Source organism: Corvus brachyrhynchos, unplaced genomic scaffold (assembly GCF_000691975.1).
Source record: "Corvus brachyrhynchos isolate BGI_N302 unplaced genomic scaffold, ASM69197v1 scaffold14, whole genome shotgun sequence".
Taxonomy (NCBI): Eukaryota; Metazoa; Chordata; class Aves; order Passeriformes; family Corvidae; genus Corvus; species Corvus brachyrhynchos.
This window is the reverse complement of record NW_008239110.1, coordinates 6,246,391-6,269,614: the sequence shown is the minus strand read 5'-3', so window position 1 is coordinate 6,269,614 and position 23,224 is coordinate 6,246,391. Positions and strand designations below refer to the sequence as shown.

Genomic DNA, 23,224 nt, shown 5'->3' with positions numbered 1-23,224 from the left:
AGTCCACTCCTGCCAGTGCTGTTCACTGCTCTGCTGCATTCAGAGGTGGAGGGGCTGGGACACCACCTCTGTGCTGTGTGTAGGATAGCCTTAATCAGCATCAGCAGTTACTCTTTTTATTTTTCCAAACGCATGAGTTCATTTCAAGAGACCTGAGATTCGTTTCTATAGTATGTCCTGCATCAGAGAGAATGAAGAGGAGGAAAATACCTTTCAGGCCCAATCTGTTTTCAGATAAACATTTCAATGTGGGTATGTGTAATCCTTTCTCTCCCAGACTTTAGTTTAATCCCTTTTCCCTGAACAAATAGGTGTCCTCTGGCAAGGACCTGATGCGTGGCTGTAAATAGGCAGTGTTTTTGTTATCCAGTTAATCTCCATTTATTATCACACATTCAACAAACAGCAGACGCTCCCCTACTTGTTTGTCTGTTCACAGGAAGAAATTTTATCTTAGTCAGTGGATTATGGTAAAGGCTCAGTGAATCACTGTGCTGCAACACGGTCAGCCCTTTCAGGGTTATTCAAACAATGGGACTGTCCAGCCAGTCAGATAAAATGTTTAATGCTCTAGATTGCCAGGATCATCAATTCGGTATTCATGTCTCTCTGTAGCACTGCCTAAAGCCAGCATTTAAATGAAGCTAGAGGTTACATCAATGTAGCAGATGGGTTTTGAGCATGTGGTGGCTGCAATACACACGGTGTTTTGAACTGTGAGGCTCCTCTGAATCACTGTGTCACCACTTTTCAAATGCAATGCTTTGAACTCTACCCAGCAGGTTGAGTATGTAACCCTCTGTGAGGGTTATAAGCTGCAACCTACAGTAAGGGACTGCGGGTTAGCAGACCAGTGAAGTGTCTTGTTTATGTTTTCTCAGTTGCTGCACATGTCTGAAGTTAACTTCTGCCTTTCCCTGGAATCCCTTGCACTTTACATCCCCTGTGCTGCTGCTCTGCTTTCTTCCCTGAATACTTTCCACCTCCTCCTAGACTGTTGCCATGTCAGGGTCATCTGTGTCCATGCTCCAGCAGGCTGGGTTTCTATATCTCTTTTTTTTCCCCTTAATTGAAGCACAGCATTGTACACAACTGCCACCAACAATGAGTACTGTACAAGTGCTTGGCTCAGCAAGGTTCATGAACTGTGTTTTCCCAAGCATCTGCTGTGAAAGCAAGGGTTGGTCTTCCTCAAAACAGTCAGTACTGATCAGCAGCACGTTCCTCCTGCTGATGGTCACGGCAGCTGCAGCTGCACTCAGATGCTCAGTTTACCCCAAACCGTTGTCTGATTCAGTGTTTTTGCTGCCTTGGGTTCACGTCCCTGACTTTGCTGATGTCCAAGACAACATTTCTATTTTGTGCTGAATGCTGACCAGACATGAGTTTGTCTTGAACATGATCATTTATAGCCAACATTTCTTCCTCAGTTGGGGTATCTTTGTGGCTCCTCTGCTGTGTGTTACTGCTCACTTTGCTAGAGGTTGGTTTACAGATATTGTCCAGGCAGAACAAGGGAAATAAATTACTCAGCCTTTTATGTTGCTGCGTGGCAAGTTCAAGGCACTTGGTAACTATATTTATTTGCACAGTTGCTCTCAAAGTGATTTGTCTGCTAATTCTGATGCATTCTTTGGAGGGGGTTTATTCACTCCTGATTTTCTGCCTTGTACAGTTTCACCCTATGGCTAAGCTTGCCTTGACAAAATAAAAAGGAAAATCTAGTAATAATATTAGGAGATACTGTGGTACAAGTTGGAGTACTGATGTCTTGGATTACTGTTATCATACAGGCAAAGCCAGCAGTTATTTAAGTGCAAGTAGTGGACATCAAAGTAAGGCACAATGTGTAAATGAAGGGGAAATTAAGAGATTTGAGAAAAGGACCTCCCTGAGCATGGACAGCTATCAGATAGCATTTGTTGTGCCATTGGGGAGGGTGCTGGATGGACAGCACTGCTGCTTGTAAAGTGTGTGTGTATGAAAACCTCTCCTTGGTAGTGCTGCACACTCACCTTCTAAGCAGCATGTCTGAAAGTAAAACTCTTTGTCTTCTGGTAAAAGCAAGGCAGCTTTTTGAAAGACAGCACCATTCCAATGCTGGCACATTGTTTGTGTCCTTACTGCTGCTGTATTCCTTTTCTGTCAAGCAAGACGCATGTCCTGCCAGCACAGGGAAATTACCAGTTCTGGAGTATGCAACAAGAGATGGTGCATGCTCACAGCTATAAGGAAAATGCAGAAAATATTTTTTCCCTGACACAAGTGAATAGGATCTTCTAGCACTGTAAATAGTGTGTTTGGATCTTTGGTACTTCAAATCTTCATCACTGCAAGCGCTAGCTGCAGACTCATCTACTGGTCATGTTTTCCTCTGGTAAGAGGATTAGGATCAGTGCAAGAACATCCACTGGGCTGGTATTATGGAATCCAAGGTAAAGGACCAACCTCAGGGTAGGCAGATCTTTGGTAGGAGGTGTGGGAGGTACTTTTGTATACAAATCTTATTTTGGCATTTGGAATGCTGACTCAGAACTTGACAGTAGAAAAAAACCTCTTCCCTTGGACCAGCAGTGACAAATATTTTTTAGAAGAGCTGGAATTTCTTCTGCTTCTGTTGGTACACTGTGCTATCTAAAGAAAATGCTTATAGGGGTTTCAGGCTCCTTAGTTAATAATGGGGAGAGTGAATAAGTAGTTTCACTGTTGCTAGAAATGAGTCTAAAACAATCTAGAAGGCCACTCTACAAAATTAATGCCAGAACAGCAGTTGATGCAAGCTGGGCTTAATAATGATTTATGCCTCCTGGAATACACAGTGGCTGAGTTTTCAAGTGTAGCTAAATGATTTCAGCAACAAACAGTGGTGAACTTTTTTTTTTGTACTTCACTTGTGGTCTTTTAAGGGTACTGAGCCATGTACTGATGCAGATAGGCATCAGATTTATAGATATGTTTAAAATATCTGACAGTGTGAGAATTCGTGGGTTTAACAAGAAAACCAGTAGAGAAATACGAGAAAAAAAAATGTTCTTTCTGTCAGTATATCATTGTGGACAACAAAAAGTTAAACCACAGTGTCAGTTTTTGAAAGGATGAAAACGTTAGAGCCTTACTTGGTGACTTTAGTGGTAGAAGCCCCAGGTAAGGGCTCTAAACTGTGCTAGTAGAGGTGTTTCAAAACTCGGGCAAAGAGCAGCAGAAAGCCTGCTTCTGCGTGCAGAGGTATCTCTGAAAAATCTTAAAATCTAGTGGCTACAGGGCAAGTTCTGTCCTAACTACCTTAAAGAAACCTCCCCCCTCTCTTCCTACAGTTTTGAAGTGCGAGGATGATGCATTACTTTATTCCTAATATAGAGACATTTTTTCTTTATTCTGTAGATTCAACCAGTTATTGATGAAGTCTTCTCTTTTTCTGAAGTTCCAAAGGCCTTTCTGAAATTGGAAGGAGGACATGCACGTGGAAAAACAGTGATCAATGTAATTAGTAGACAATAAAGTATCTCTAATCATTATTCTGCCTGCAGTCAGTCCTTGAACATGAATTGGTATGTAGCAAGTGTTTCTTTTTTAAAAGCTCATACAGGATGCATAACTTAAAGTCTTGTTTTAGAAAAGCCTGTGATTCCTTTGCATGGTGCCTGGTAACAAGCAGACAAGACATACTAATGTCCCTTAGGCATTTCTATCTGAAAACCATGTTAAAAGTGTAACTGTGACTTTTGCAGAACACCCCTCACTCTTGGAATAAGAGGAACAGTCTGCAGCATTTTCCTTTTGTACATCTTGGAGCTTTTCTTTTCCAGATGTAAGTCCTGAAATGGACACCCTTATCTACTTGTCCATATGAAACCTGTGCTGTTTTTCCTTGGCCTTTCCTAGTTTTATTTAGCTTCACTAATGTAGATTATTACTCAAGCTATTTCATTCTCAGAACTAAATGGTTACATCACTGTCTCAAGACTGATACTTTGATCTTGTTATGGCAACTCTCTCATGACATAGCTAATCTAAATAGAAGCATGGAACAAAATCAATCTGTAACTGATAATTATTCTAATTGCCCAACTCCTGGCCCAGATTCAGCTGACTGCAGTGCTTATGCAGGTAGGGTAGACATGATTTTGTCAGTAGCCAGGAGCCCTTGTTCCTGCTGTGTCCCATCACTGCTGGTGAAGTACTGGAGGGGGTGTTTGTGTCTGGTGGGCTGGTTTTAAACTTGCCATTTTGCCAGAGATGGGCTATGGAGTAACTTCCCCTGCAATTATGCAGGTGGATTGAAGGAAAATGGCAACCTCTTGAGTGAGAGCTGTCCATTTGCTGCAGTGCAGCTGTGGTGGTGCACAAACCATGTCATGCAGCACTTGCACCTGCGGACGGAAGTGGCAGCCATGTGAATGGTGACCCCATGCACAAATGCACTGAACACGTGCTTGCATAGAAGAATCACCCATTCCTCAGAGCCTGCAGCTATTCTACACCATGTATTCACTCCTCAGGGGCTGGCTGTCACAGAGGAATTATGGACAGAGATGGGCACAAGATGAACCATAAAATTCACCTTTCTACCTTTAAAAATAATTTCAATAAAAAGTTACCTAACTTAAATTTATTTTTAAAATGCTATATTATATATAGCAAGAGCACATCAATATGACAAAGTACCACTGTTTGGAACCAGTAACAACATATTTTCTATTAAGGACTAAAAGCAGCACATTTCAGAGCAACAAAACTTCAGTGCGTCTTTACAAAAGGAAGAAAATTAGTAAGGCACTTCCTCTAGGGTGGTAATAGTAAAAGCACCAGGCACTACAATAGTAATGAAAATGTTAATTTTAAACAGACTTACTATGCAAGACAAAGGCCTGGATGCTCCTAGGAGCAGCTTGTAATAACACTGGTCTAAGCCAGAACAAAACACAGCAGCATAGTACAAGAGTTTGTTTGTATTTTACCTTTTTGCCAACATTATTAAGGAAAACTAACATGACCAGGTTCAAAGCAGGGCAACAGAAGGACCTCTTTCAGTCATCAGGACATCCTACTTGTCACAAGTTCTTTACTAAACCAGATACACTTACTTGGAATGGGCACAGCCTTTGTGGCTGGGCACATATCCAGGCTTGGCTGTGCCCTTTCCTAGGGGAGTCTGACACTTCTGTCCAATGGGGAGCCAGCAGCCCCCCACAAACATTGCTCTCCAACATCACCAGAATGTTTGGGGAGTCTGGCATTCTCCATGGTAAGCCCAACAGGCAACGGCTGGAAAACTCAGTAACCACAGTGCTTATGTGCTGTTGGAGTCATCTTTAGTGATATTTTCCCTAAGAATTCTTGTTTTCTATAAGATTTTGGAGTTCAGGAAGACTCTACTTACTGAAATTGTTTTAAAAGGTACAAATGTGACATGGCAAAGAAGAAAAATAGCCACAACTCAAGAAGTTAGGCAACCTAGAAAATGGGCAAATTCTTCATATTTCAATGCATCCTTTTGCCAGCCCTCTCTTTTTCTAACAAAATATCTGCTACTTTACATCCTCTATACATGAGAAAATCTAGAATTTTTTCTGCATTTAGGACTTACTATATTAGCTTACTAACTAAACTTGAAGCCACATGTTAAAAATTCTTTGGATGTGCTGTACTAGCAGTCTTTAAATTTTCAGTAAACATAAGTTTGTTCCAGTGAACCAAATATATTAATTTCCCGTAGTGAATATTTCTCTATACTACAGCTCATAGGTCCACGTTGCTACAGCCACATATACACTGCACTCCTGTCCTTTGTAAAATAGGTTACACTTACTGACTATTCTGGGTTAACTACACACTGACAGAATTGTAACTCCATGTGGTCTCACCCGTGTTTAGTTGTCCCATTCTAGCCTGAGGCATACTGCCACTTTCTATCCAACACTGAGTTGTAAGGATTCAAAAAAAAAAAGGTTTTGAGATACCCAAGCTTTTATAGGGATAATAATCTTGGATAGGGAGGTGAAATCATTCTGTTGCTTGTTCTTTTTAAAATTGTGAAGAAAAGACAAAACTCTCATTGTTGATCCTGTATCCTCCAGAGATGGCAGTGCTGATTCCAGTGTCCAGAATAGTGGCCAATTCAAACATCATCTTTCCTTCTTTGGGTTTATACAACCAGCGGTTCCCAACACTGCGTTAACTTTTCTTCACTGGCTGTGTTGACAACGACATGGTCACAATCATACTGTGTGCCTCCTGTAGAGAGAAATTTCAAAGAGGGGAGATTATCTTTGAAATAAGAGACAAATACTCTAGGTCTCAGAAAAGCTCTAGTAAGAGCTGGTGTAGACAATTTCTCTTCAACCCATGGATCTGAGAAGACAAATGTATTTTCATCACTGCCTGCTTTTGGAATTCATTTTGAAACAGTTTTTGAATTAACCAGGATCAATCTGCCTTATTCTCTCCACCCCTTCAGTAATTCAGTTTTTTGGCTTTTTCAGCCTGGATGGAAAGGGAAAGAAACACTGAAATACACTCAGTATTTCAGTGTTGAAGACTGTCACTTCCCAAAAGTCACACTTGACTAATTCAGTTTTCTTGCAACAGTTGTCAATTGTCACTTGGCTCTGAAAATGGAGTGAAGATGTTTAGATGATGAAGTAAGTCCTGCTACTAACAGACAATATGCATGTGACCATGTCAGAGACAAGGTCTGGCACTGGTTTACTCCTTGCCATTATAATCCTTTATTTTGACCAGAATGTTCAGCTGTTTGCACTGGCAGCTGAGCATATCTGAATGCAAAATAAGAACATTTCTTAGAAGAGCTTAATCTGCTTACACGATGCAATGCCAAACACGTTCTCATAGAAGAGCACCATTAATATTCTGACTTAAGAAACTGGGAAGCAAAGACACATTTGACTAGAGCTGAAAGTCAGAATTGATGGTTTTTTCCCTCAGATCTAGTACGTATTGCAGAAATGTAGGACACGTGCATCTCCTGTAGTACAACACACCTGCAAAGCAAGTGGTATTCCCACTGGAAGCAGCCATCTGAGCCAACCATTTATACAAAGCACTGCAACGCTCCCACAACCACTGTCTTTGTGTTCTGCGCCCCAATTGCCTCACCCTCCCTGACTGAGCAAAAGACAAACTTGACAGCTGAAAGCTTGTGTTGAATGTAACATACTGAGCTATGTAGCTCATGTTATTTTTTGTAGCTCAGTTAGCACTGTGAGTGCAAAATTTGTTTTTAAGTGGTGTCTGATAGAATGTAAACACGCTAAAATGGGAAAAGATGGGATTTTTTTTTCAGTGGACGGAGAGACTGTTTACTTTGATAGCGTGGTGCTCTGGACAAGGCTTTGTGCTGTGCCAGTTTGTCCACAAGGTGGCACTGGCAACTGCACAGTTAAACAACTGCATTCATTTGCTGAGGAATTCTTTAATGCACAATTCGTGGTCCAGAATGGATCAGCAGAATTGGCAGGAACAAGCAATGTTCCTACTAGGCTTTCTCAAATAAAAGCCACATGTATCTACTGTTTTGTATTTACTATACAGATTTACTTTGTTTTAAAGCTAAGAGTGCATCTATACTTCCACCACCAGACCTATCCTTTGTGAACTTCTTCAGTTATAAATGCAGAATATATAATTGCCTTCAACATGATTAACTGAAGAAAAGGCAATGCAATAGTATTTCTGCTTGTTTGGTGCCACTTAGAATGGGCTTTAAAAAAAGGTATGCAGTCATTGTGACTAGACTCTCCTTGAACTGGAGTGGTTTTGTTAAGTTTATAGTTAATCTTCATTAGCTTTTTGTGGCAGTAAAGAGAATTTGTGACCATTTGTGCCACTGTTGTATTATGGTCAGACACCAGATAACCCTGATCTCACAGTTCTGACAGTCCTACCCAGCTGTGGTGGGTGATTGTCCCACTCTGCTCTGTGCTCACCCTGAGTGAGCAGCCTCACCTTGAGTCCTGTGTGCAATTTTGGGCACCACAATATAAAAAAGATACAAAGCTATTAGAGAGCATCCAAAGGAGGCTACAAAGAAGGTGAAGGGCCTTGAGGGGAAGCCGTACGAGGAGCAGCTGAGGTCCCTTGGTCTGTTCAGCCTGGAGGAGAGTGAGGAGAGACCTCACTGCAGTTTACAACTTCCTTGTGAGGAGAAGAGGGGCAGACACTGATCTCTTCTCTGGTGACCAGTGGCAGGACCTGAGGGAATGGCCTGAAGCTGCATCAGGGAGTTTTAGGTTGGATATTAGGAAAAGGTTCTTCCCACAGAGGGTGTTTGAACACTGAAGGAGGCTCTCCAGGAAAGTGGTCACAGCACCAAGCCCAACAGAGTTCAAGAAGCGTTTGGACAATGCTGTCAGGCACATGGTGTGGCTCTTGGGGTGTCCTGTGCAGGGCCTGGAGTTGGGCTTTGATGATCCTTATAGGTCCCTTCCAACTCAGGATATTCTATGATTCTAGGAGTTCAGTCCTGTTTAGTTCTAAAATGCTGACTGTTGACTGTGATATTTTTCTGGTTGGTTTGGGTTTTTTTTTGGGGGGGGGGGTGGTGGTTGTAATTGATGTAATTAATGTCATAGCATCAATTAAGAATTAATTTTAAAACAGCTAAAATATTAATAGAAATAGAATAAAACAGATATAGAAAATGTTTACTCCCCTCACCCAAAAAAGCAATTATGTAAGAACATTTGATTATGCTAATTCTCCTAATCATTCAATTTTCTACTTTTCAGACTTTCTGTGAAGCTCTGAAAACAAAGTTCAGAAACAGTATCTACACAAATCAAATTACTATGACAAAAGTGACTCCAAAATACACATCAAGTGCTCACAGACCCTAGGCTGCTATGGCAGAGTCTCATGCTTGCCATAGCAGCATAACCATTAATAAACAAAAACCCCCCACCTTTTTGCATCTAATCACATCAGTATACAAGCCTGCTATTGCTTTCCTAATATCCTTTGGCTATTTCATCTACAACTACTAGGTAAGAAAATTTGCTCTATAGAAATTAAAGTTAATGAGAAGTTAGGTTGTTCTTGCTTCAGCATTTTAAGTAAACATATTCACATTGCCCAAAAATTAACTGAGGCTATCTACAGTGAGTGGACACTGAGAATACAAGATAAGCAAGTACTGTGAGTTACTAAATGGTATGTAGGAGAAATGAAATGAAGTCTTAGGGCCTGTATAATTCAGAAGGTCAAACTAGCTGATTGGGTCTTTTTTGCTTCTAGATTAAAGCAACTAGAGCACTATCCTTAATTTATAGGCACGTTTAGTGTGTATCCCACTGCAAATACCATGTAATTAAGACCCAATGTAATGAGATAACATTTGCTTACCTTTGATATCTAAAACCAGCTTGGGTTTCATCTTGCTATAAATTCTGCCATCGGGACTAATATGCCAATATTGTTTGTCTTCATTCCGCTCAAATGACAGACCAAGTTTAGAGCCAGGAGTTATAAGATTTCCAACAATTGTCAAGCAGCAATCCTCTGCCATCTGTGTCATCAGGAAGGCAACAGCAATTACTCAAAATGGCCTTACTTCTAGTGTCAGCTGGTTTTTTTTATCAAATAGGAGAGATAGCATCAGGTGAGAATAGAATTTAGGAATTACTTTCCCTCAAGGAATCTATTTTTGCCCCAAACTCAAGACTCATTTTTCTTTTGTTCCTGTTTCTGCTGACACTCTCCACTACACAGGAACTGTAAAATAACTACCCTGTATCAGATCAAAAGGAACAATTAGCACCTGTCTCTAGCAGCAGCCAATAACCAAAGATTACATTGATACTGTGGAAGATTACATTGACCGAACTCTTGTATGCAGTATGTTCCTGGTTATCTCTTCAGTCTACAGCAATTGCCAGCCCAGAAGCTTTTCCATGCATCCCCATATCTTTAATGCTCATTTTCCATCCCATGTGTAAATTTATTAGTCACTACCCACCAAGATCAGTGATTTTACATGAACACTCTTGTGTATCGTAACCCTTCGATACTGTGGCAAGCAGTTCCAAATCCTAACTACCACTATTTTAAAAAAATTAGGAATAATTTGATATGCAACTAGTTTCATTTGATACTCTCCTCATCCCTTGATCATTTTAAGGGATGTCTTGTCCATGCTATGTTTGCAGAGACTTCAAGCACACCATCCTTCAAATGGCTAAAATGTCCTCGCTATTTTGTCTCTTCCTTCCATAGAGGCTCTCCATTTCCTCTGAACATTCTTTTTTCTTTCAATCACTTTTAGTTTTGCAGTAACCTTTTCAGATAAAGGACATAACTGCACAGTATCAAGTGTATGCATTTCACAGGGTATCACAGTAATATTTGCTTCTTTATTCTACACTCTTTTCCTAGTCACTTGTATTACTTGATTCCAAAAGTCTGCAAATGTATTCTTGGTTAAAAAAAGAGCTGGCAAAAATTAAGCTTACTTCAAAGGATTATTAAGGCTGTATTACTAAGTAACAGTCAATTTTTCTAGATAAAGCGATTTTCAGTAGATCACCACAAGCTGTGCCTTTTAACTACTGAATGCACTTCTGTGGCAGGTTAAACACTCATCTGCCATTGTTGAAATGGCCCTAAATTATTTTTACAAGTGCTTTTGAAAGCACTATTTCTTGAAAAAGTCATACTTCTGACTATCATAACCTAGGATTCGAGTAAGTCGATTTAGTTGTGAAATTCCCGTTTGTATCTGAAGCATTCTCTAGTGGAACTAGGAAAACTCTGAGCTTAGACATTAGGTCCACTGGGCCAGTACTTCACCCATCTCCAAGAAACTCATAAAAAGTAAGGAAACCTGCATTCACATCTATTTCTGAAAAAAGGAGCAGATTGACTTTCATATCCTGCTTACTGGTTATCCCACATACTTAAAACGGCCCTTCCTTGAAAACCCCAGGCACAACCCAAGGTACTGTGACACAGTCACTGAGATGACCCAAGCTTACAGGAAGGTGCAGGTTCTTCCAGTGACCTATGTCTGCCTATGTGCAGGTAGCCCAGTTTTCTTTGTAATATGTGGTAAACCCCAATTTTTGGTTTGTGCAAAATGGATTTACTATCATTCGCCAGAAAGATGGCAGAGCTCTGTAACAGTTCAGTCACTTAAGATCAAAGTTGCCAGCTTGCACTCTGCGCTAAGCTACCTGATTGCTATACAGCACAAGCTGTGTATTTTCTGTGCACAGAAGAATTGCTTTGTGAGATACAGAAAAAGGGGCAAAAACCAGGAGCATTTATCCAAAGCCGTATAATACAGCACTGCCTCAATATGAAAACTTTCAGTGACATGTTTGAGAGGCACCATCAAAAGAGAAGTCTTTTGTATGTGATATTAAAGCTTTTAGCTTACTTTGCATCATTTTGCTGTCTGCATAAATCCCTTTTACAACTGCATGTGTCCTGTAAACATGTCCGAACAATGCCTTAGCTTATTAACAGTAAGATTCTTCCCTCCAGCATAGATGACATAGTTATAAATGGCTCCTTTGAAGTTACACAATACTATAGAAAAAGTTCACATGATTCTTTGCAGTCAAGCTGTTTAACAGTATTAAAGTAACTTAATTTTCTTTTGGGTGGCATCCCTACCTAAGACTGTTCATGCTTAAACATTATGTGAACTGCGCATACCTCTGCTCACCTCAATGACAATTTGCACGTGATTAGTTTTATGGACTGTGAGAAAAGTAAGGCTTCATTTGGAAACTTGTACAGAGGAAAGGAAAAAGGATGGATTTGACAAATACAGGGATAGAAAACAAACAAAAAAACCCCAAAACAAAACAAAAAAAACCCCCCACTCCCAAACAGCTCAAGAGAGTGGGATTTTATCTTTAAGCTTGCCTAAATGCAGAAGAGGATATCAATCTACATTACACTAACTGTCCTACCACAAGGTATGCATAGTTCAAAATATTATCAGTACTTGAAAAAGTCTCCCCTGCTTGGATACTTCTGCAATATTTTCTCTCAAAGTTTCAATTATATCAAAAAAGTATCATACAACTAGTTTGTTGTTGTTTGTTTTTCACCTGAAAAAGCCAGAGTTGATCAAAACAAAACCCACAAAAACCAACTCCCAACAGAAAGATTACATTATAATTGAAACAGATTAAGCCTATAAAATAAATGAAGATTCTGCAGTAGAAACTAAATTCCTAAAGCCCTACAGTTGGAGAGGAAAAGAGAAAATGCACATTGAACTCAAACCTTACCCGACACCTTATGAATCCATCCTGATAAACCCAGATTTGATCATCTGAGTCTGTATCTTCTGCAACCTGTATTCTGAGAAGATTCAGATTATCTAGGTTTCCATCAGCTGACATGAATTTTCCCGTTTCCTTGTTTCGAAGCCTGAAATACACACGTTTCTGCAGAAAACAAAAGAACTCTTTAACCACAATCTCAGCAGAGAAGATATCCTGCTCTGGGTTAACTTCAGAGCAGCTACTGTCAGTGCTGAACCCCAAAACTCCCTCTTTCTTTCTGAAACCTTGACTTTTTTATTCAATGATTTAATTCAGAAGCCCATAAACATCTTGGGCAAGACAAGCTTTGAGAACTCGCCACTCTGCATGGAGAGTTTTAGGCTTTCCTAAGCACTGAAATCAGCACACAGTGGAAAGCTAAAAATTTTTAATTCAGAGCAGAACTAACTTCTCTCTGCTAACTCCTATAGATGCTCTGAGCTTTTATTAAGGGTGCACTTGTGTGGCCCATTACACATGAACACCTCTGTTCAGACAAGCTCTCAGCAGGGCAGTCAAAATGCATTATTCCTAACTCTGCTTAGGGCTATACAAAGACAAAGCTATGACAGCAAGAAAATGCAGTTGGTTACAGGTACAAGTACCCTGTGAATTAGAAAAAGCTGTTTCTCCAAGGAAATATGGCTCAGCAAGAACCTCAGATGTTAAAGCTCCCAGGACTGCTGCACCATTGGACAAGATCATATGGTCCTTATTTAGAGAACAAAATGAACAGGGCATGACAAGAATAAATTTTGCATTAGATTTGCAAATCATTCTGCCAAGTAATAAGCAGGGAGGGACCTTCCCTCCTAAATCAATACAAAATCACTACTAACTGAAGTATCTTTTTTTTTTCCCCCCAATTTTCTTGTTGTTCCATAAAAAATACGGATATGCCAACAACCAGTCTGGGTGCTAGTTATGAAACAAGTTACAATACTTCATATATAGCAGTTATAGCCATTATTTATTAATCCTTAATTAATCCTTATATGCTGTCTTCTGTACTTTGGTTTAAAGGATGTTCCTAATAAACAGTTTAAGCAGTGTAACTGCAAAGCCATGTAGCATAATCAAACAGCTTTTATTACACACAAAATTCTGGAGTGATTTCTTTACACAATTGCCAATGCTGAAGTTTGTCACATGCCTGTGACAAGGCTGTAACACTGCTTTCAACTGCATAATATCTCCTCAACCCCATAACAAGATATAAATTAGTACTTGATAAGCTCATGTCAAAGCCTACTCACCTGCAGTAAAGGTCTCAGAGAACCTATCTGACAAAAGCCACTGGCTTTATACCAATCTGGAATTTCATTTGGTGTTAACAACATCTGACGTCCCCTGTAATTAGTGTGTTCGTAAATTATCCATCTATGAGGAGAAAAAATAAGACAATGTTTTAACTGCCAAATTCTGCTTTGGAATCAATAAATGAGTTTAATAGAAGTCTGTCCCACAACATAGTAGTGTTTAGCTTTGGAAAGCCAGTGACCTTTGTAACAGGCCTTAAAAAATAATAACATTACATCCTGATTTAGATCAGCCACATTAACATGAGTACACAGGAGTTCAGATTTTAGAGTCCTATTATTTAAAAATTACAAGCTGAATGAAACAAAGCATTTTCTTGAGAACCCAACTTGTAAATACCATTTGTTTTCAGGAGGCACTGTGACTCCTCAAGGAGGATAGATCTATATGCCACATGTGCTGTATATGCTACACTGCTGCAGGTGCAGAACCAGCTGTTTTCCAGCTGTTTTGTGTATCTGAACTTGGCCAGGCCTGGTGTGCATGAGAAAGAACTACTATGGATGCAGACTGGAGCAAGCAAATACTGGAAACTGCAACAGGGTGAAGTTCTCTCAGGTATTTGGGTAGAGGTTTTATTTCATAACACCTCTCTTCTTTCCAAGTACCTGAAAGGGTGGTGGGGAAGAGATAGAGCAAGAGTGCACATAGAAGAATTTTGTTTAGCGTTCCATAGCGTGCATCCAACTATGCTTAAAATCACACATTGAGTGTAATCTGTCAGAACCCAACTTCTGATTCTCCATTATTGGCACAACCAGTGAATTATGGCTGGGCTTCAAAATAGGCTGCAATACAGTGCAATTTGTAGAGTTTTCTCACACTGATGTGCTGGGACGGTCCAGTGGCCATGGGGGTTTGAGCACATGAACACTCAATATGCAAGTTTTCAGGTTACCTCCTTCCACTGACTGATTTGTCACCAGACATCTCCATCCAGAAGCACACTCACTTTAATTTTGGTGGTTTTTCACTGCCTAATACACATCTAGCCCCAGGTATGAAATTAAGAGAATTATAAATGGTGGTCTCTTAGCAAAGGAAGAGAAGATGAAACCCTCTTCAATAAGGGAGGCAGCAGGGGCAAGGAAACTGTAAACCCTGTACTTTGACACATTTCAGCAGCTGACATTGCTATAATGAAATCAGAATTTTCATATCATATTCTATGTTTCCAGTGATCCACCAGAAAAAACACCCCACACATATTCATTGGACAGGAAACGCACACAATGCACGATTCCATTACCTGGAATCATGACATTGGCAAAGGAGTAACTTGATGTTTGACTTCATGTTATGGAAAGTGAGAATCAACTGTATTGTGGTTATGGTGAAAGATACTGAAACCTTAGGAGGCTTCAGAATACAAATATGTACTTTTTCTTACTCCCTTTGTGTCAAAGTTCAGTTCAGTGTGCTAAGGAAACCCTTTGACCAGCTTATCCAGATGGGGAAAATGGTTTGCTCTACAGATTTATTATAGCTATCCACTTGAGGGCAGTCTTAAGCTACCCAACAGCATCTCTCTAGCACACACCTTGGAAATTCCTCTCTTCAAAAGAACATATTTAAATGCAAAGCAACAGTAACATGGATCTATCATTAAAAACAAAAAAACCCACCAAAACTGGAGGCAAGTATCTTAGAGGTAGAGGTTAACAACAGGGGGAAAAAAACCCAAAAAGAGAACGTAACAGATCTGCTGGAATCCTAAAATATAGGACAGTAGTTTCAAAAATGCTTCCAAACAGCTTTTAAATTTCATCACGGACTATTTTTTACATGATCTTCAAGGGTATACTCAGAGAACACAACTGCTTGAAAACACCTACCAAATCTAACTGCTAGATTCTCATCCAGTTCCTGAAGTAAAAGGGACTATTACTACTAACACCAAAATAGGTGAGATCATGGTCTAATTGCACCTCTGTGTCCATAGTAGAGGTTAAAGGATGAACATGAAGACTTATTAAAAAACATCTTGAACTTATGACACAGATCACAAACTAAATTATTTTTTTATGTCTGAAACCTAAACCAAGAGCATAGAAGTTGGTTTTAAGGATGCTATCCAAGCTGATTTTTATAATAGGACATGAGAGAAGATGCAAGTTTCCTTGACAGCTTTATTCAAATTCATTTCAACTTTAGTACAGGACATGAGTCAATGATAACATATTGTTGAAACAGGATATGAAAATGCTCTGTAAGAAGAAATGGCATTAATGCACTACACACATTATGATACTCTAATTTTACATTGTGTGATTCCATTTCACCTGTAAATTTGAATAAGTACATCACTCTAAAGAATCAAAAGGTGATTTTAAACTTACATGCCGCCGAGGACTTGAACTGAAGCTATTCGAGGATTGTATCCCAGGAACTGAAGATTTAAGATTTCTGTACTGAATTCGATTTTCTTTCCTTGGAAACCCATCTTTTCAAAAAGAGCTATGCAGGGCTCAGACAGCTCCTGCAAAAGGAAGATGAGTGCTTTTATAGGGTGTTGGAACTCCAGATGGTGACTGTGAACATCAGTACTCCACATAAGCCCTTTTATTTCAGAGGTTTCTTCTTGATCGTTTAAGATCAAAAACCCTGAATGTTTTTGCTCTTCAGCTCTCTATTTAAACTTGAAAAGTCATAAAAAACCCTTATACAAATCACACAAGGGATCTTCTTGCATGGAACATAAAACTTCCTTATTTTAAGGCACAAAGATCTCTTTGGCTGATTCTTGCACAATACCTTAAGTATGTTTTAAAATACATTTTAATCAGTGCCAAATCTCTCTTCCATTGCACTAACCCCCACTCAAGGGAATTTTCATATAAAGAGCTGAACAGACAGTAAGATAATACTGATTTCTACAGCTTCAAATGGTGACACCTTGTCAGCACTGCTTATCACTTAACTGCATTAATTTTTAACTTTTACAGTAGGTTACGGCAACATCAATCTCTGACTAGACAAAAGATTCAAGATTCATATTACTGAGGTAAAATTCATGACAAGTGAAAATTATAACATCTGAATCCTCCAAATCGCTTTGGGGAGATGATTCTTCTCCATCTCTGTCAAAGTGCTTCTGGTGTCAAAGGGATTCTGCCCACATGAAGCTCCCTGCATCACTGAATCCAGTTTGAATGTCTTCTGGAAAAGGAACCTTGGACTCTTTTCTGTGGGGCAAGGTATCTTTAGTGGACTGGAAATAACCTGTCATAATGAAGGCCTTCCTGTGGAAGCTGGGAGGTAGGGTTTGAAGTTCCCCAGGGTAAAGTCAATTAAGCCTGAGTGTCCTGGTGTTACAGTGTACACTCATAGACACAAATGACACTGCCACTCCCTTTCTCATAAATCTTCCAGCAACGACTGCATAAAAACCAACACCACAGCCAGAAGAGCTCCTTACTTCTGGCATGTGTTCAGTGCACTCACATCAACTGGATCAGGAACGCCTGACATGACGCAAAGTCTCGACAGACTCCCATCAGCCTCAGGCATGGAAACAGGCCCTCCAAGGCAGATCTGGCTCCATGCATGCATGGCAGCTCATATATGCATGCTTCCATATGAATTTATTAGTCAAGACATCCCATCTACCAATTTTTAATGCCTAAATTCCTCTTTAATCTTCCTTTAGATGTTTAAGGGCTCAGATGACAGCGTTGTGTGAGTGTCACCATTATCTGTACAGCGGTCCAGGTTACCACACAGCAGCTGAGCTATGCTTCCTGATAGCATACATGCTGCTAGGCTGTGGAAAATGCCAGGAGAGGCCTTTTCACTTTACTCCAAAATCAGAGTATGCTCAGCCCCACCATGAAAGGCAACACCAGTTAGACTGTCATGCATCACCACAGGTAAAGAGCCCAGCAGGACTAGTCACACTGTGATGATGTCCCGTCTCTGAACTCTAAGCCCTTTTACCGACTGGCACCTGCCCTCTGAGACATGCAACTTCTCAGGCAACAGCCTTTCAACCTCATGTAGTGCTTTAGAAATAATCTACTTGCAAAGAAAACAGAAACAGAAAAGGAAATCCTCCAATTTTCTGCCACACCTTACACTGGGCATTTTTTTGATTCAGCAGCAACACTGTTACATAAAACACTTCCCACAGTGAGAAGTGCAAGGTCAGCTCATGAATTTTCTTTCAGTACTTCCCATCTACTGTACCAAGCTGGTGTTCCTGTATATCTACATTTAGTTATTCCACAGAGTTGCTCATTAAAAAGTAATTTCAGATGACTGTTCAAGCATAAACCACATTCACAGCTGTTTTTTATAGTATGTTCAGGAAAAAGAACGTGTCAAACTCAAGAAGGAAAAATACTATTTTGTATCTGCAGCATAACCATGTGGAGCATGCAAAGCAAGCACAACCGAGATATAGTGGCATAAAAACCCCAAAAACCTTGAGCTTATGAACAACCCTTTGCATAATTTTGTAAGTTCCCTGATTTAAAAAAGCCCTTTTAGCTTTCACTTACAAGTGTATCAAATATCCCTTTAATTTCCTTTTTTAATTTTTTTTAATGGTTCCTTACAAAAAGATCCCTGCAAAGGGGAGCTTAACTAGATAAATACACTAACATGACATTAAAATAGCAAAGGTGCTTCTTGTATAGAAATGTCACAGAAAAATCCTGAGGAAAGTTATAGAAGCAGCAGATGGTGGGGAGGAATTAAGATTGGCACTGCCAAAATACAGGCCCAAAATAAGTCTGAGAGGTGAAACCAGGAGCTAAAGTAATAAGGTTCAAGCTTTTGGAAAATCGTGAAAAATAAACAATATAAATAGTTAAATAGAAATTATCATTCTTTCTGTACTGGTTTGCTAATAAACCAATGAGCAAAGTAACCCATTTTCCTCTTCTCCACAGATAGGGAGCCTCTGAAGAAGGAAGCAGCAGCACATGATTTGCAGGCAGATGCAGGTCTGTGCTACTGTCTGAAGTGTGACAAAATGCTAGAACAAGCTTCACAAGTGTAAAGAACTTAAAGAAGCGCAGAACTGGCATTTATGTTTTAACGCAACAGTCTGTCACAAATAGTAAATCTTTCAAAAGTAAGCTGATCCTTCCGGCTTGAAACAAGCATTCTAAACCCAGGAACTACTGACATGTACAGAAAAACCTATTTTAATTCATGATGATCACCCACCTAGCTTGGCTAGAAACAATTCTATTGTTTTTAATAGGATCTGTCTACTAGACAGAGAGTTCAGAAGGCAGACATTCTTGCTGCAGTTGTTTGTTTACAGAGTACATCAAAATTCTCCAGAGACATGAAAGAGGATGACACATTTTAGCTCTCCTTCATCAACTGCTACACTGCTGACAGGTTACTAAAATTACAGTGGAGTGCAATAAAGCTGCCAAATTCAATACAGAGATATCTTCAAGAAGATATTCAATAGTGAACTCCTCCTTTTTTAAAATGAGGACCATCTCCTCATGTTGCTGTTAAGTTCCTGGAATCTTGACCACATTTTGCTAGTAATTACTTCGATCTTAAAAGATACTTGCAGATTCCATAAGTGATCCATCATAATGATTGGTTATAAGCTTGAACTCGTTCTGAGCCACTGATGAGTTACAAAATATGTAAATGTAATTTAGTTTGTATCCACAACACATAACATCACTGCCTGATTTTGCCAAATAGTATTGGGTGTTGCTTTACCTTATCTAGAAGAGTCCATTATTTTGTGATTAACTCAAATTCCATTGTCCTGATGATACCAACAGTGTTTTATAATTACATGTATTTCATGTAAAGTTGCTTAAATTAGCCTGTTTTTTCAATATGCATCAAAAACAAGGCCCATGGTACAGATATTTCTTCACACTGTCCTACCACTTTCTCAACCCGTTCTAAGTGGTTTCTCTTACTGGGAAATAGACTTGATTCTTTACAGAAGTTCTTTTATAAGCTGTTTTTAAGAACAGGGATCCCAGGCAACTGCTTCTGTGACATCTTCTCCTTTACAAAAACAGCACAGAGGTCAAAAAAACCTGACTTAATGCAGCTAGGACATTTAACTGCTACTGCACAGAAAAAAATCAAACCCAAACAAACAAACAACACCCCCCCAACCCAAACCCTCCTCTGTTGCATGTTTGAATTTTTACTGTTGCAAGAAATGGGGAATTATCGCTGTCTTATCATTACAGTATTTCTAATATGTTTACTTACAATATTTATGATCCGTAAAGATTTTAGAACTGCTTGGGGTGAACAACCCATTGCCGTCAGATCAGGATAGATCCCTTCTTCTAACACATACTGGTTGCCAGCAAATTCCTCCTGGTCATACACTATGCAGCTGCAGAAAGGAGGAGAATAAATTTCCTCTTAAGACATCTGTGCCAGTAAAATGCAGAAACATTATTTACAATGTTTTGTCCTGAAAGACATGCAAACTGCAAAGCATTGTTCTCTGTAAGTCCCCATATATGAACCACCCCAGGTGTTAGAAAGCTGGTTGTTTTTCTAAAACTTCTACCATTTTAGTGATTTTGCAGTATTCATTCAATATAACTTACCTGCCATCTAAAATTTTTGAAGACTTCACAGGAAATGAATCGATACATCTTGTGTTTTTTTCAAATATTTGGCAGTTACCCTTGAATTCAGGCTCTGAAAATAACTGGACCTTTAAAAAGTTATAAACATATTTAAGGAAATTCATTCTTCTGTCTTCAGTTACATCTCTACCATTAATTCTATAATTAGATAGAAACATACTTAAAACACGCAGACTTCCTTGGTTACCTATGTTTGTTACCTCTTCAGTGTTGCAATACTTGTTCAAGAGAGCAAGGTTACAATTCCAAAAATTACTTCTGGCTGTACATCACTTAGTAACATACAAAATAATTAAAACAACACTAACGAATATAGCTCCTTGGTCTATCTGCTGGGTAAGATGTTTAAATTCCCACAGAATGGCCAGAATAGGCACACATTTTATTAAAGGGCCATTAAAAGTTTTCTTTTATATTATCAATCTGCTTAATCTCAAAAATGCATACTCTTCCCAGTAAATGAAAACTCTCTGCTTTGCAGAACACTAACAGTGCATAATCCTGGCAATGGACTCAGACAGCATGCCAAGAGGCATGGTATATATTCCCAGGGTAGATTGGCTTTATGGGCCTGTTACAGCTATAGACACAGCCTCATGTTGGCTCTTTCTCTGCTCCAAGGATCAGAGAGGATACATCCCCCAGAGTCTTTTGCCCTTATTAAAAAAAAATTCTAAGCAGCAAACTTGCTAATTTGGTTAGAGGATAATTAGCCATGATCACACAGAAGTCATTCACATTACTGCATGCCTACCAGCTTTATTCACTCTTAATAGAGATAGGAGTGTGGGCAGGTACAGCGTTCTCCAAAGAGGAACACGCTGACGATGGATGCAGTCTCTTGGCTGCAAGCCTCTACTTCTTTGTTTCCTTAGGATAAGGTCTTCCTTAGGATAGGGTCTTAATAGGCACATAATATACAGATGCAAATAATTTTTCATGCACACAGCTGAAAATAAGCAGCCTTGAGATTTTTATTCCCCATAGTTTATGCATTATGCCTGTGCAGGAGATTCCAGTGAAGCGTGCTACTAATCAGGAGTAGCAAACCAGGACAGCTAAGAATTGTCTCCTTAGTTTTTAGTTCCATGATATACTCACCATTTTCACTGAAATGAAAATAAAAATAACTTTGTACAGGGACAAAGGTTCGGAATTAAGAAGGATGAAAAAGCTGTCCATTAGCTTTACTGTCAAAACTACATATTAGTACTTGCACACAGGAGACAATCCAATGTAGAAATATATTAACTCACTGAACAGACAAGTTCTCCCTGCCATTTCCTTCCCTTAACTTATTGACAAAGGTGGCATTAACTTTTAAGCACAACTCAGCAGTATTTGTGAGTGAACAACTCCTTTCAAGTACAACCACCACTAGCAAAACTGTTAACCAAAGAAATAGGTTCAAAAGGAGTTAAGTCAGCTGTACCAAGAAGAACAAAATCTATCCTGTAGAGCCCTCACCTCAGCAACAGACTCCAGGTCCTGCACCTCTGCATAGAGGGCTGCGGGCTCCAGCTCCTCAGAACAATCACTGGCACCCCAAAACACCTCAGTCGCTGAACCAAAACATTGCCAGTGCCCTAAGAAAGTTCTGATGGCAACTGTGTATTAAATCCCACCTTCCTTGGGTCTTAATGTGCCTTACTCAAGAGGTTTGGAAAGTAGCCTTCCTTCGCCTGTAGTTTTCACTCTTTGTCTGACTAGTCAGCCGTCTATGCAAATACCTGATGAGTCTTCCACTGGACAAATAGCCATTCCTTCATTTACACGTTAGAGACACTACACAGTATGTTTCATGTGCTTAGAGAAGTGTCTTACCTTGACTTTACCCCTTTCGCTTCCAACAATATCCTGCAAAAGTTTTGAGGGGAAAAAGTGAAAAAAAAAAATTTCAACGGTGATAAAATAACATACAAAATTTACTGTTAATTATTGCTTAAATAATGTAAATAAACTGAACTTGATAGAAAAAGTAGAGTTCCAAATACTTCAGAGAAGCTTGCAAAACAAGTATAAAGTTAGCTCCTTACCGCAACAATGGGTTGAACTGAAGATATTTTGCAATTCTTTCCCCCCCATGCCTCAACGCTGGGATACAGCCCTTTAGCCAGTATATACTGCTCCCCTGTAAACTCAGGATTCTCATAAGCCACCCATCTGAAAGAGAAAGAAGAGGAGGGTGGTTGGTAGAAGTCACACTACTGTTCCAAAATATAGATGTGTATGTTCATAACTCTCTTAATGTAAGAACAAATAAAAAATACGAAGTGCCAAATTGTGATGCTGTTAAAACCCTGAGCAAAGCAGTGTATCTGATACTGCAAACCCCATGCAAATTTTACTACCTTCTTCAGTATGTTGATACAAATCAGAGTGAATTAGCTAAAGCAAACCGCAAGTTCAGACACATCATCTGCTACATATCCTAGAAGTTATCTCCAGTAAGAATATTCCAAGATGTTTTACAATGATATTATTTTACCTAGGTCAAGTTCTTCTCTAAAAAATACCCCAAAAAACCAGACAGATACCAGAATACAGCTTTTCCAACGAAACCAACTTTCAGAGTCATCTAGACAGTAAATGTAGCAATACTGTTTTTTAATGTTGCCTGTAGCCTTGGTTCACTTGTGTTTAAGCAAATACACACCCCAACAGAATGCTGAGCTGCAACAACAGGCATATATGCTAATCAGAGCAGACTTCCCTGCTAGGAATCAGAGACAGCAAGAAGAACATCCTTGAAAGTTAAGCATTAAAACCACCACAAATTTGACCAGATCAATGTATTTAAATGCAAAGCCATTATTGTAACTGCTCAGTTAGATCTGATGCTTGACATAGGCCACAAACTCAGATCTGCATCAAGTCTTCTGTCTCAGTTGGAATGTGCCTTTTTTGAAAAGACTTTCAACTTTTGAGATGATACACACTTGAAGTATTGGAAAAGCAACCAAGTCACTGCATATATCTCTCTGATGTCCAATTACCCCTGCAGTGCTTTAG

At 39.4% G+C, this 23,224-nt stretch overlaps 2 protein-coding genes across 4 annotated transcripts in view; one reads left to right on the top strand and one right to left on the bottom strand.

Annotated features, from left to right (window-relative positions):
* RTN4IP1 (reticulon 4 interacting protein 1) overlaps window positions 1-3,515 on the top strand; it is a 25,815-nt gene extending 22,300 nt beyond the window's left edge. For both annotated transcript variants that reach the window (XM_017739497.1, XM_008637750.2), the window contains exon 9: window positions 3,382-3,515. In XM_017739497.1, the coding sequence (XP_017594986.1) occupies window positions 3,382-3,498 (117 nt within the window). In that variant the 3' untranslated portion in view covers window positions 3,499-3,515. The remainder of the gene's footprint in view (window positions 1-3,381) is intronic.
* A 1,079-nt stretch (window positions 3,516-4,594) lies between these two features.
* AIM1 (absent in melanoma 1) overlaps window positions 4,595-23,224 on the bottom strand; it is a 67,290-nt gene continuing 48,660 nt past the window's right edge. For both annotated transcript variants that reach the window (XM_008637749.2, XM_017739493.1), the window contains exons 14-22: window positions 22,249-22,375; window positions 22,037-22,069; window positions 20,171-20,280; window positions 19,821-19,950; window positions 15,953-16,092; window positions 13,550-13,673; window positions 12,258-12,416; window positions 9,361-9,523; window positions 4,595-6,234 (exon numbers count right to left, since the gene is read on the bottom strand). In XM_008637749.2, the coding sequence (XP_008635971.2) occupies window positions 6,146-6,234; window positions 9,361-9,523; window positions 12,258-12,416; window positions 13,550-13,673; window positions 15,953-16,092; window positions 19,821-19,950; window positions 20,171-20,280; window positions 22,037-22,069; window positions 22,249-22,375 (1,075 nt within the window). In that variant the 3' untranslated portion in view covers window positions 4,595-6,145. The remainder of the gene's footprint in view (window positions 6,235-9,360; window positions 9,524-12,257; window positions 12,417-13,549; window positions 13,674-15,952; window positions 16,093-19,820; window positions 19,951-20,170; window positions 20,281-22,036; window positions 22,070-22,248; window positions 22,376-23,224) is intronic.